The sequence below is a fragment of the Ambystoma mexicanum genome, chromosome 13 (genome assembly GCF_040938575.1).
Source record: "Ambystoma mexicanum isolate Mex_15411 chromosome 13, UKY_AmexF1_1, whole genome shotgun sequence".
Classification (NCBI taxonomy): Eukaryota; Metazoa; Chordata; class Amphibia; order Caudata; family Ambystomatidae; genus Ambystoma; species Ambystoma mexicanum.
Window position 1 is genome coordinate 122,656,235 of NC_090938.1, and position 14,681 is coordinate 122,670,915.

General features: G+C 45.0%; 1 protein-coding gene across 2 annotated transcripts in view; it reads right to left on the minus strand.

Moving 5' to 3' along the window:
* Positions 1-14,681, minus strand: part of MTCH1 (mitochondrial carrier 1) — a 1,187,755-nt gene that overhangs the window by 436,771 nt on the left and 736,303 nt on the right. For both annotated transcript variants that reach the window (XM_069633419.1, XM_069633420.1), the window contains one exon: positions 262-309. In XM_069633419.1, the coding sequence (XP_069489520.1) occupies positions 262-309 (48 nt within the window). The remainder of the gene's footprint in view (positions 1-261; positions 310-14,681) is intronic.

Below are 14,681 nucleotides of genomic sequence, written 5' to 3' on the forward strand. Positions count from 1 at the left end.
TTAGACAATTTTTGTGTGTTTTTACAGCATTTTTAAATTGCAGAAAATCCATGTTCTACACGGATAACACACAAACATAACAGCACATTGTCAGATAAAGCAAATAGATTAACAAATGCATAGCGGAAGTAGTGCAGTGCAAGTGCAGACAGACAAGCATATAGCGCACACTGGTGGTCTTGTTCTAGTAGACTGCCTCCAGACGCAAACAACGTTTTCCCTGCTCATGCCAGGATAGAAACAAACCCACACAGTACTTACCCCCAAAACAAACTTTGTGTAGCTTCGGATTATAGATGCGTGAGTGAACTGTAAGAGAAGGGAGAGAGGGCAGAAAGTTAGAGAGAATCCAACAAACTGTTCTGAAGAAAGCAAATGAACCACCTGACAAGGCCATCGATGAAACACGATGTTTGTTCATGTCTACAGTGGCATGAATAGCCCTCTTTCCGAGCTGTAACAATTTAAATGGCGGCGGCAAGCTAGTCTATAGGAAACCAATATTTTCTTGGGGTGTCTATGGAGTGTGGGATATATTGACCCACTCAACAGTATTTCATCACATCACCAAGCTGCATTTGCGAAAGAAAAAGCAATATGGCTGTGCTGGCTCCTTTGGACCCCAGGACCTCCAAACTGCGTTTTTGCAACAAACAAAACAATGGCTGCAACGTCCTCCCAAGCACACTTCAGGCAGGATGGAACAAGGGGACACACTGAAGGAGCGTGCCAGTGTGTTCTGAAACAAAAATGGAATTAAGTGAAAATGCAGCACTCCTTTGCTGAAAACCCAAAATTCCCCTTCAAAATGAAACTTTTCACCCTTTAAAAATGCTGCTTTGACACTAATTCCATCTGTTCATTCTGAAACCACTGTGAATAAAAGGATATTTCACTGTGCTTCACCAAAACTAGGCATAATTCCTGAGTGAGAGGCCCAGTCAAACCAACTATGAGAGAAATCAATAAGCAACTTCACGTTCACTCGCACAGGAACACGCGTTTATTTCTTTCCAAATGTATCCAGGCTTAGCAGTTCAAAGAGACTTTAACTCTCTGAGCCAGGTCAGGTCAATGTATCTATGCTTCAGATAAAACTCCTGCATTCAAGGAAATGACTACAGCCGCAAAGACAGTGTGGAATCTGAAGGAGCCCAAACCAAATTAAAAGAAAGAAATGCTAGCAGTTTTCAACGCGTGTAAAAATTGGCTTGCTGACTGAAGGAAAAAAATGGCCTGTTTAAAAATAAACTGTTGAATGAAAGCCTGCTTATTTAGCAATGTGATGGGGTTTTGTTGCTGGTGAAAAGGCATGCATGGGATATTTTCTTTCACAGGTTTGTTTAATCCTGGACCCAAAACAAGAAAATGAAGAGTTTAAAATACGTGGGCTGAAGTAGCAGGCTCTCAAAAAAAACAGTTATTCCAGTTGTCAGCCCTGAAACTTCCCCCCTGAGGAAGGGGGATCACACCATAAACGTTCAGCAGAGACCAACAACCTACTGAGAATTACAGGGTGGGAAAGAATCTAGTCTACAGAAACCCACTGACAATGGAACTCCCAGGGCAAGGAAGTTGGAAGTGTGAAGGGGCAATAAAACCTCCAATCAAGATGAGAAACCCCCACCTTGCCTTGAAGGAAATGACAGTTGGTTGCAGTTGAGGGAAGAAAAGAAAATGATCTAGTGACAATGGACTGCCTTTTGGTTCCAAAAACTGTTTCATAAATAAACTTTAAAGACTTTTATCTCAACAGCAAGATTTTGTAAAAATGTAGAATTTTCGCACAGTAAAAGTTAATTTCTGGGCTTTCTTTTCAGACTTGGTAGAATTCACTGACACCTTGGGGACAGAAATGGGAGAATATGGTGGATTACAAGAAAAGCATCCGTGTTGCAAATGTGAATATTTGCACATACATCCCTGATGGTCATCCACATCCATGTATAAAGTTATAGAATTCTGAGTAATATAAATCCCATTGAAAAGTGTGAAAACCTGGTAGAAGGTCCAAACCTCACGGACTGGAAGTTTGGACTACAATGTGCTGCACAAAATATGTAATCTGTGTATACAATTTGCTAAGAGATTGCAACTGTATAAATGTATGTTTTTGACAAAATCGGATTTTGGCTAAAATAACTGTGGGAGGTTTTTGGACATTGTAAAGCTCACACCATAAATCTGACATCATGTTTCTGAAATCCAACCAACTGAGAGCGAGGCGGAGACTATCACCCTTGTCCAATCTTGTTGTTAGAGGTAGGTTTAGTTAAGCCTGCCCCAGTCATATACTGTGATGATGTCATTAGGCATTATAACTAAAAGTCCCTGACACAGACACACACACACACTCTTCCTGATTTTCCTGCGCCGGCGTCCTGTTACTGTTTCATCTATCCAGATTCCTGATCCCACTAACTGCATGCATACTGCCATCCAGCTGATCTGTAGTATCCAGTGACTAGAATTGCCAGTCCAGATGTGCTACCCGGTAACCAGAACTGCCCAGCTGTTCGCCAGGGGACCTGCCGTGTAGTGACCAGAACCGTTGACTGTCCAAATCCAAAAACTAAAAGTGGACTGTGAGTATCAATTGCCACCCCACCTAAACCCATAGCCTTTCTTGTTTTTGTCCTCATCCCGCTCTCTAAATCACCCTATCCTTATCCCGATACCTTGTTCAAACTGTCACAATCATTCTTGCAACCCTGCCCTTGATTCCTCGTGTTAGCGCCACGTTCTCTTCATTTCTGTTTTTCATAGGTCCTACGGCATTAGCGATATTGTGTTTAAATAAGTTAATTTCCCTTAAGAAAAAGGGTACTCTGCGTGAAGGGTTACCACTGCAGCGTAACTTTTGAGATTCACGGGCGGCGTTCCTCTTTTCTTAGCCATTAAATGTAGTTTAAATAAGATTTGCCTTTCAATTTTAAAATTGATTCCTCTTATCACTGCTCTATTTTCATAAAAACAAACCTCACTATCTTGCATAACTCACTCAATTTACCAGCTAGAGACCTAATTTCACTTCCATAGTGTATTTGTGATCTATAGCTACACCCCAACCGAAGAAACCGCACGCTGAATCAGTGTATTTCACCCGTTTCCAACGTGTCATTTTGCTACAACCTGTTTAGCCCTGCCACTCATTTTTTAACTGTATGCTTTTGGTGCTTTTGGTAATCCATTCTTTGTGATTGTCAGTGTCTTTGCATTGTTGCTTTAGTGAGGAATTATATTTGCTTCAAGGTTTTTAACACACATTGATGATTTAATTGTCCATTTCCGAATGTCATTTTACAACAATGCAAGGGGTTTAAAAAACATTTTTTCTGTTATTTGGGGTGGGAAGGTCAGATTTGAATTCTGTTTCCTATTTGTCATTACCGATTACCTGCTGCTTCCGTTTATCCACTCAGAATTGATTGTTTGTGGGCTGAGGAAACATTGCAGGAAGAAATTCTAACTGAAGTGCTTTCTTACCTAAACCAAAAGTGCTCCTATTCTGCTGTGCTGTACATATGTTCCACGAGTGAGTTAAACCCAGTGCATTGCTCACCTTCTCATTGTTATTATCACCCCATTGGCGATTGCTGCCCCATATTAAAACGGTATTATTTCTTTTGAATTTTCAAATAAAAAAAATATTATATTTTACCAACCAGCCTGGTTCATGGTCCATTGTGACTGGGGGTATTTGAATAAGTGGTGTACCATCTCAATATTGAATCTAATATGAAAAAATAAGCATTTCAGTTGTGCACTGCATACTAGGCCGAGACCAAGGTGTGTGTCGCCCAATTGAAATTCTTAAAAAATTTGGGGGCTCGAGTCCAGGATAGAGGTTGGTAACCACCCGTGACAGTCTAATACAGCAGACTAACCTGCAAGGTAGTAATACTTTATGGGGTGGGAATACTGGGTTACGCTGTACAAGAGCCTCCCCAAAAGAAATACTCTTAAGTATTAGGCCTGAGTCTAGAAAACTAAAACTAAAGTCAACACCAAAATAGAAAGAACATGTCCAAAAACGACCATAGTAGAAATCAATATGGCTTGGGAGCACCTTCTGCACAAGCTATTTGTCAGAGGTGAGTGGCCAGAAACAGGATGAAAAAGCCTGACTACAAGAAATAACACAACAGGTCACGGCCATGAACCTGGACACATGGCAGGACGGTGGCCTATTACATCAAGCTCTGAGTAAGCTATATATGACCCCAAAAATGAAAGAGGAGCAAAGCAAAATTGTCAGAATCACGGCCTACATGTATCTCCATATGGGAGTGATGCGGGAAAGGCATGAGGAAAACACCACTCTAGCGCAGAATCAATTTGAACCATTAAATAAAATCCAGACTGATATAGATTTAGCAGAACAAAAATTACAGAAGAGCCAAGTGTTGGAGGAAGAATCTGGAAATCATATCATAAAATTAAAAGAAGATCTGGCTCTCCAACAGCAAAATAATGCAGATCAAGAGGCCCAATTAGACGCATTAAGACAAGAAAATCAGGAAAAGGTTGACTCTCTAGAAGAGTCAACAGAAGCGGACTCAACAATTAACCTATAACAGGGCCTGCTCAGGACAAATAACCATGTTGCAAGACCAGGTCGAGAAACTGAAAGAGGAAAATAATAAGTTAATTTTGAGAGACCCCCACCCTCAAACAGGATTTGATGAAGAGCGCCAGAAATTCAATATAATTAGGAAACAAAGGGATCATCTGGCTGAACAGAGAGACACCCTAAGTCAGGACAGGGATGCCCTATGCTAGGAAGTAAGCACATTAAAAATAGAGTTACAGGGAAGTTAGTTAGCCCTCCAGAAACTAAATGAACTCAAAACAGAGTATGGGAATCTACTGGAGCACGCCAGACGGGTAGAATGTGCTCTGGAAGAGAACACCCAAACCAAAGAGGCACAAACTCAGAAGGTGAGTCTCCTGCAACAGAAATGGTCTCATTATTCTCAAACCATACAGGAAGCCCAGAGAGACAATGAGGCTCTCTGTGAAAAGAATGATGAGCTCCACAAACAAGTGGCAGCGCAAGAGCGGGTCGTAGAGGCCAGTAAAGCCTTGATAGCTGAGCAGAAGGCTAAGATCTTTGCTTACTATCAAGAAGTAGGGGCTGATAAGGAGAAACTGGCATGGTTGGAGAAAGAGGGTGCTAGATTTAATCCTAACTGGAGGGACCCTGAACAGGTAGAGGGGGACAGGGGAACCCCTGATCATAGCATAAGCACCTCTGTACTAAGGAACTCAAACCCATTTAACACGTTGTACACTGCTGACTTCATGGCTGCCAGTCCACATGAACCAGAGACCATGAGGCCATCAGAATTTAACAGACCAAGCATGATGGAACTGACAGGTCCGCGCCCCACAGAAAGTGATGGATGGGCGTCCCTGTCTAGTTACCCAAACATAAAGGTTGATGTCTCTGACAATGAGGTCTCCTATGAGGGGAGGGTCAGGGAATAAGATCCACAGAAATATTACTTTCCAAGGGACCATTTGGTCCAATTCAATGAAAAGGCCAATGAAATGAGGCCCAAAAATAGCATCCTGAAGACCTCTACCCAAGCAGGGTAGTGGGGGGAATACTCTGCCAACCCTGGGAGTAGGAAGGATTCAGAAGACTACTCTCCTGTGCCCCACGGGAGCAGAGAAACTTGGCCCCACCATTCTGCGCGCCCCTCTGAAGCTTACAGAATCCGGGAGAGCCTAGGTGATCATGCAGGGACCTCAAGTAGTAGCGCCTCTGAGAGCGAGTGGACTCGGGTGACTAAGCCAAAGAAGGCACACAAACTCAAGAGAGTTATGACAAAATACCCAATTAGCCAGATTAAGGCCCGTAGGAGTGTCATAACCCCATACCATAAAAATACAAAATATTCTGTATGGGAACACTTAGAACTCTATGAGCAGAGGATGGACACTTTTCATTTGAAAGACAACCAGAATTGCATAGAGTATGTAAAATGGACATTCTCCCCTGAGTACTCCAGTTTCTTTGCAGGACTGGTGGACCAGAACCATTTAAGTTCGTCCACCTACAGGGCGGCCATCTTGAAACACTTTTCTGCCCACAGAAACGCCCAAAAGGGTTGCAAAGCAGCCTACAATCTGCAGTGCGGGGAATATCAGGCCCCCTTTGAGAACTTGTGCAGGAGCTTAAACGCACCTTCGCACAGACCACTAGGAGGGTGCGCACAGATAGCAGGGAGTTTGTAACCACCTTCTTTCATGCACTCCCCAAGTACATTATGATCCAGCTGGTGAGGGACTTCCACGAGAAAAGATCTCTGGACTGGGTCATAAAGCAGGTGACCCACATTTATGAGGTCCAGAAGTCTGCAGAAAATAAAAATCTGAACAAAAACCCCAAACTAGCCAACGCCCCTGCTGCTGCTAAGGTGGCTGAGGTGAAGGTTGCCCCCATTTTAGACCTAGAGATGGGGGAGCCTAAAAATACACCTGCCCAAAGTCAGCAAAATCAAAGACCCAGAAGGCCTTCTGGCCAGTCACAAACAGGTGGCAGTCAGGGAGGTAATCCCACTAAGTTTCATCCCCCGATACTTACAAAACCCCAACCTGCCGGACAACCCTCCTTTCATTCCCCGATTTCCGGAACCCAGACCACCCATTCCGGGAGATGGGGCGGCCAAGGGTGGAGGGTTACCAAAATTCACCATATCCAGGGTACTACGGGAGAAGGGATAGTTACCCTTCCCGTGATCCACCTAGGGCTCACCAGAGACCCCCATACCAGCCGGAACGGGTGTCCCAACTGGAGCACTAGGTCCAAAACCTTACCCAGGATCTGGGTCTGATGTTGAGGGCTCAACACAACCCTCAGATAAACATGGCGGCTCAGAACCCCACAAACCAAGGATCTGGCACCCCAGAAAAATGACGGGGCGAGAATCCTGACAACTCACCGGTTCCAGAGGAGGAGGCACGGGGGGAATGGGGGGTGTAAAGCCCTAGAGGAAGATTCCTTCCTTACTCGTGAAAAGTCCCTGGACACCCAGGAACCGGAACAAAAATCTCCTGCCCCTGAAAATCTGCAACCCAAGGAACAGAGGGTGGGTAGGAGAAATAAAGAACTCAAAAAGACCCATTTTGTGGAGGAGGTTAGTGTCCTCCAATTTGAAGGGGAAGAATACTTAGAAGATCCTGGGAAAAAGATCTTCTCCTTCAGGGACGGGGGGACTCCTCCCAAAGGAAAATGGGTCCCAAGGGATTTAAATGAAGACTGGGTGGATGTGGGGACTGAGTCAGTATCACCCATCATTGAACCCCAGAATGAGCGTCCAGGAAACCCAATAGTAACAGAGGAATCCCAATCCTCACAAACATATTCTGTAGACTGCCCCCAAAAAGGGGGGTTAGGGGGGCAGCTCAGAATCAGAAAAAGGGGAGCCCGAAACTCCCCACATATCCACATGTCAAATTTTCTTTCAGATCCCCAAACTCCCACACAGAATTATGCCCAAACTACCCCTGTGCCGGAGTCAAAAATAAGGAAATTGGCCACCCAGCTTGCCCAAAACACAAATTATCTTTGCCCCCAAGAGGAGAAGGAGGGTAGATTTTATGCCCCAGTCCAAGTGCAATGGCAATGTACATTTTCAGCACTGGTGGACACTGGATCCCAAGCCACTCTTCTGTCAAAAAAGGCCATTGAACAGCTAAATTGAAGAAGGGGGGAGAGATACCAGATCCCTCTCACCCCTCTTCCTGGACAACTCCAGAACTTAGATGGGAATGAAATTCCTGTCAAGGGGACTGCGGATTTTGAAATAAAAATTGGGCGACATAAGGTGAAACACCCTGTCATAGTCGTGACTCCAGAGGGCACACCCTTGTCTACTGGGGAATGACATCCTGCGTAGGTTGTCCCCCCTAATAGAATGTGCAAACAAGGTCCTCTGGACTCAGACTAACAGGTCAATAAAATTAAAACAGAGTGTCAACCATGTTAGTTTAAATGTAATATGGTTGAACAAAAACCTGATCATATTCATATTGAGTTTCATTTCCAGAACAATCAAATACCTGACGTGTCAGTAATTGCTGTAGGACAACAAACTGGTATGGGAACTCCTCTCCATTCCTGAAAATCAACCTTCCTTCCAGTTTCAAGTGGCATTCCAGACTAGAAGGAAATACTTTGAAATTCTATACTAGTTCACAATCTGAAAATCCCAATCCAATAGCCAAAAGTGATGAGAAACCAGCTCAAAGTTCAGCTGACATTCAGAAAATTAGAGAACAGTTCTTCATCCCTATTCAGTTAAATGAAGGGAAGGAATCTGTTCTTGTCCGAGTGTGCATGAACAACGGTAAAAGCTTCATCAGCGAAGCCATGTTCCGACAGCTCCCAAAAAAAACAGCCATTCCCACATTTAAATTGATCGATAAGTGGGAAATGGGCCTTGAAACCTCTATCGGAAACAAAAGCATAGTACATAATTGTTGGGTCGTGCAAGATGTCCCTGCTGCATTCTATTTAGGCAGTGACATTCTCAATCGATTGGCCATTAATGTGGACCTGATAAATTACAAAGCCTGGTCCTGACTAGGGGGTAATCCCATGGACTTTGATGATTCAGAAAAAGCGTTTCGGTCAGCCCAATTGCTGCCGTATGCAGTTGAAGTTCAAACTGGAGAGGAGGTCACCATCCCAGGACGGACACCACTATTCCCACTTGAATTAAAAATTAAAAGACGACAGAAACTACAAAATCCTGACGCATATGTACACCTCAATGCCCATCTCAAACAGCAGAGTTTGGAGTTAAACCCAACAACATTAGTCAATGTAAAACACAACACCATTCCAATATTGATGGATAACAGAGACCTTAGGAGTATTACTCTGAGCGCAGGCACCATTATTGGAACGGGGGTTGATGACCGACATTTTTCCATGGATTGATTGATTGATATTGTATTTCTATCATGCTCATACACAAGTGTTTCAGAGTGCGACAAGGCAAGGGTAGGGGAACAAGGGAGAACAAAAACAACGATCTTACTAGGCCCGGTGACTTTGAGAACGTGAAAGTGCATGGTAGAGCGGGAGGGGGAGAAGTGCATGGAAGGGGGAATAAAAGGAGAGTGCGGAGCAAGGAGGAAAAAAAACATAAATAATAATAAATAAAAAGGCTACAAACAGTGGGAGTGCAGCCAGCAAGTGGCAAGTGCTAGGTTTAAGGCAGCAGGCTGGATAGGTCTGATAAGTGCAGGAAGAAAAAAAAGGGTGGGGGGGGTGTATGGGTACAGATACAGACCCCAGTGCAAGGGGTGGCCGGAGGCAGTGCGTGTGGGTGGCAAGAGGAGCAGGTACCTGGGCCCGGAGGAAAGAGGGTGGCCAGGTACATGGTGCAGAGGGAGAGTACAATAAGCAGGGCACGGGGGCGAAGGCAGAAGCAAAGAGGAAGGTCTTGAGGTGCTTCCGGAAGCGTAGATGGTTCTCCTCAAGTTTTAGAGTGGCAGGGGGGCTGTTCCAAAGGGAGGCCCCAGCCAAAGACAGATCTACCCCCAGCTCGTTTCTTTGAGAAACGACTGACCCTGAGGGAGTTAGCAGTAGAGGAGCAGAGTGCTTGAGATGGGAGGTATTTACGGAGGGATAGCTGAAGGTATGTTGGACCCAGGCCCCAGAAAGCCTTGTGGACAATGCAGAGGGTTTTTAATTGAATCCTTGCATCCGCTGGGAGCCAATGGAGAGATTTCAGAGCTGGAGAGATACGATCCCAGGGCTTGAGGCCAAGGACATGTCTCGCAGTCCTGTTCTGGATAAGTTGCAAAGGGTGGAGAGTAGAGGTAGGTAGATTAAGAAAGAGGCTCTTGCAATAGTCCAACCTAGAGAGAACCAGAGCTTGGGAGACAGTGTGCTTCTGGGGGAATGAGAGGAAAGTAAGAGTACCTCTGAGGGGGTGCAGTAGGAAGTTTGACTTTTTTGATATATTAGCGATGTGGGTGGAGAAGGAGAGTGTGGAATCAAAGGTGACATCAAATTTCTTGGCCTCGCAGGTGGGGATAGGAGGAGGGCCAAGGCAGACCGGCCAGAGAGTGAGGGGAAAGGAAGGTGATGGTGTGCCGATGAGGAGGATCTCAGTCTTGTTGGCATTCAGACAAAGAACGTTGGCGGCACACCAATCTTGAATGGCAGTTAGGCAATAGGTGATGAGAGAGGTGTAGGAGGTGGCAGAGAGCAGCCTGAAAATGAGTTGAGTGTCATCCGCGTAGCACTGGAAGTTTAAGCAGAAAATGGCAATACAGCGGCCGTGAGTTGCTAGGTATTGGTTGAAAAGCCACGGTGAGAGGTAAGACCCCTGGGGAACACCACAGGTGGAGAGGAAGAAAGATGATAGGAAGAACCCATGTTGGACCTGGGAAGGTCGATCAGAGAGGAAAGAGGTCAGCTAGGCCAGAGCCTGATCGGTGATGCCCAGGTTATCACAGAGACGGTTGAGCAGGATGCTATGGATGACTGTGCCGAAGGCAGAGGAGAGATCGAGTAGGATGAGGACAGAGGGAATGCTAGAGTCAAGGTTGGAAAGCAGATCTTCACGGTGTTCGGGGGGCAGTTTCCATGCTTCTGCCGGATGTAAAGCCAAACTGATGGTCATGGAGACAGCCAACAGAATCAGATTGAAGAATTAGCTGAGAGATGGCCAGCTTTTCAAGAAGTTTGCCCAAGAAGGGAGTAATGGAAATTGGGCGATAGTTGGCCGGACAAGAGGGATCAGCTGTGGGTTTCTTAACGAGAGGATGCACAAGGGAGTGCTTAAAGGAATGGTTAGGTCAAAATTTGTTATTCTCCCTATGGGATGGCCATGTGTTTTTAAGCTTAAGTCGCTCGATTTTAGAAAAATTTCCTATGGACCTTACCCGAGTTTTCGTCCATTAAACGCACGCGAAAACAGGCATCAGGGCGCTGCCATTTTGTGATAATCCTATCACTTGCCGCATCGCCCTGGCTGACCTGTTTTTGCGGCAGTAAATCATTTCCCCCGCCCCTGCGCCTGTCATCAGCAGACGCGTACCGCCCATTTCACAACACCAAAGCACGTCTCGTGTCAACATTCGCTTCAGCTAATGACGTGTCGCCATGGAAATGGCAGGACGCCTCTTTCCTCAATAAGTATAAACAGACCGTTTCAAAACACACAGCAGCAGCTTTTCGATTCCATTCCTCTCTCTGTGTTACTTTGAGTATTCTGTGACTCGTTTCTGTGCTCTGGTCCGCTACCTTCGTTGCTTGTAGGCTGTGTGAACAGATACCAGTACCACCGCTATATATTATTTTAGTTTGTTTAACACACAATGGCTACAATAATGCCCTACATGTACGAGCCCGAGTATACCGAGGAGGAACTACAGGAAAGGGAAACACGCGAAAACGATGGGTCTTCGGACGGCAGTTGGGAGGACGATTCAACAGCTGAAGAGCCTGGACCTAGTCGCATGGACGGTGTTTCCACCTGGTGCACATGCAATCGGTGCGAGCTAATGCCCACCGAGGACGAGAACTGTTGCTGCTGTGAAAACTCGGGATGCGTGTCCTACATTTCGGAAGGCGAGCCACAACCGCAATGCATCACCGAGCTGCCAGACTTCAGGGCAGCCTGCCTCACACGGTCCGTGTTGAGGATAATGATGCTGCTTATGCACGAACTTTGCGCAACTGTTCGTCCTCGTAATCCGAGTAACGAGTAAATATACTCTGCTTGTCATGCCACTCCTATTTCATGGTCTTCTACTATATCCAAAATTACATATACATATCATTGTAACGCAAGAAAGACGTTCAATAGTGTGCAGTGTCTAGATAGCATTTGTCCGAGCAGAATGCCATTAGTTACAAGAATTGTCATTGACAACAAACGTTTATTAAACTTATCTTGGTCATTTAAAAACAGTTTGTTTCATTCCTTTTCCCAGGTGGTACAGGCTGGTGGCCTATCGTTCCTTTACATGGTGGCTTCATGGGAGGCTTGGACACCGCGTTCGAAGAGTGATACCCGCCTGTGCCGTTCGTGCCATAAGAGAAACTTTCCCAAGTGACAGCGGTCAGTACAGGGGATTTTCTCTCGCTGTGCTGCAACCGGACCTGTACAATGTGTAAAGTCTTGTATTTTTGTGTCATCAAAATAAGATACTAAATAAAACACCACATATATTTTAACAACAGTTGTTTCGATTTTTTAAATTAATCAAGTGTGTCTCCATTCAAGGATGGACGTCAGACATCTGTGCTCCGAATGGGTGAAGGTCAGGTCGCTGTGAAGCAGGGTGGTCACTATCTAAGCTAACATAATATATTCTCAATAATGCATGCACTAAATAACACTTGTTCAAAATCGGTTATGTCTCTATAAAAGTCACACATATATCTATACTATCAATTAACATTGGATTATACAGGCCTTAGGTTAAGGGTCTGGACCACTATAATACACTGTTTGAAGTGTGGGTCTGTGCTCACAAGAATCTCCGGTATGTGGCATTTGTTATTGATAGGCAACGATATACTGCATTAGGGGTCTAATGTTAGTTGGGGATCTGCTAGGTGGGCATCATGGCGTGGTCAGTGGTCTGGCACATGAAGAGAATACCTTGCAAGGACACAGGGTCAGAATGGCAGTAAGTTTCCACTGGCGAGGGTGCGTGGGCAAGGACACGTTTGTGGAGATGAACGAGCTATGTGCTTAGTTCAGGCTGGTTCACATGCAGGACAGTGATCTCAGAGGAAGAGTGATGTGTTACATTTATTAGCTGTTGCAAATACCTCTGGAGTTTTCCAGTCAGAGTGGGAACGAGGGTGTGGGCCATGTGCTCTGCGCAGTGAGGCCTGGTCACCAAGATGGAGTGGAAAGGGGGTACAAAAATGGATGCCCCGTGTCCTGCTCAGTGGTCCCATCTACGCGAATGTCAACCAAAGTTAACATCACATAAGGGCAAGGGGTGAACCCACTACTGGAGGCACTTGGTCCGAGTTTCTACTGAGAAGTAAAGGATGAGAGGGGCCTGATGGCCCCTCGCTCCGACACACTTGCCTGCACGCCCACTGGCTCATCCATCCCACCCCCCTCCATCAAAGGCGGTTCGCACCCGGGGATGAGCGCTGGCATGGGGGGCTGTCACGGGCGCAAATGGCCAAGGTGCCAAACAGCATGTACACTTCAAAAGGTATCCCACGCCCAGGGGCCATCGCTCACAAGGCCTCCTCAGACCCCGTGTCTCCAGGCAGGCCTCCCCTGAGACAGGCCGCCCCCCTGCAATCCACATAATACCACGACATACACACGTCATTCATTCACAAACACACCCCTGTTTCTAATACTTTATAAACCACTTGATATGTCTCATGAGAACATCTTTGTGCTTTGCAGGTCAACTCCTGAACCTTCTACCTGAGAAGCACTGAGATCTATGCTAATCTGTTCGTCGTCGTGCTATCTGTGACCGCTTCGAGCAAACTCGTCAGTGTGCTACCTGTGGCCATCTACCTGTTCTCCTGCAAAATACTGCTCGGCCTGCTGAATCCAACTGTTTGTTGGTCAAGGTAAGGCTATGTATTCTAGTCATATTTCGGTCATTTTTTCATTTCTATCTATTTGCGATTACAGTACCCAATCGTGCTATGGTCATTGGTCTCATTGCTATTGACTTGAGTTTCAATTGTTATGCTATCAATAGATCTATTTATTTTCATCTGTGTCAATTGTCATCGAATTGCATCCTTCGGGGGTCCAGTCTATAATGTAAGCATGTTTCCTTCTCGTGCAAGACAGAACATCCAAGGGACGAGTCACATGTTCAGTGTTTAGTCATATCATTTAAAAAATCTCTGTAATTTATGCAAATACTAAGCCGCACATGATGAACTGGTATAGTTCCGGCGACCAAAACAAACCTTGCATTGAACATGGTATGATTCATTTAGTTTTTTATGACATTTTTATTCATCAAGGTTGTATAATAATCTAGATATTTACTTTTCAGAATGTTCAACAATGCCTGCCTGTTCGATTAGTGGTTTTCCTTCAAAGACCCATGCTAAATCTGAAGGCACTACAATGCATGTATTCCCTACAACTGTTGATCGAATAAGAGAATGGGTCAGACATTGCGGATATCCACCGGAAGAGCTTGAAAGTAGAGTCCAGCAAGTCTTTGAGGACAAGATGGGTGATCGATACCACATCTGCAGCCGGCACTTTTCCTTGAACATGTACTCCACATCTTGGGTAACAAAGAAGAACAAACGCCGAACGACACGAAAATTACTCGCAAACGCTATTCCAACTATATTCGTCCACATTCCGCCACTGGTGAGTCAAGTGTCCAGATTTAGCTTTAAGCCTTGCGGTAGTGTGTAGGTAGCCGAATGGATTAATTGTTATTTTAGGTGTGGTGTCCCTTGTAATACTTTCGATATTGATATGAGTGTATAGCTTTTTGAATAATGACATTTATCAATAAATTATTTTTCGATTTTATATCCCCCAAAGGAAATCTATTTATGGGCACCGGGAACTGTGCTATATTGCGCATTTTCAATAGCATTATTCTCAAGTATGCTGTCGGTTTACATGGCAATTTTTTAATATTTGCATTTCATTATCAAACAATAATTTACCTTTACAACTGCTTCA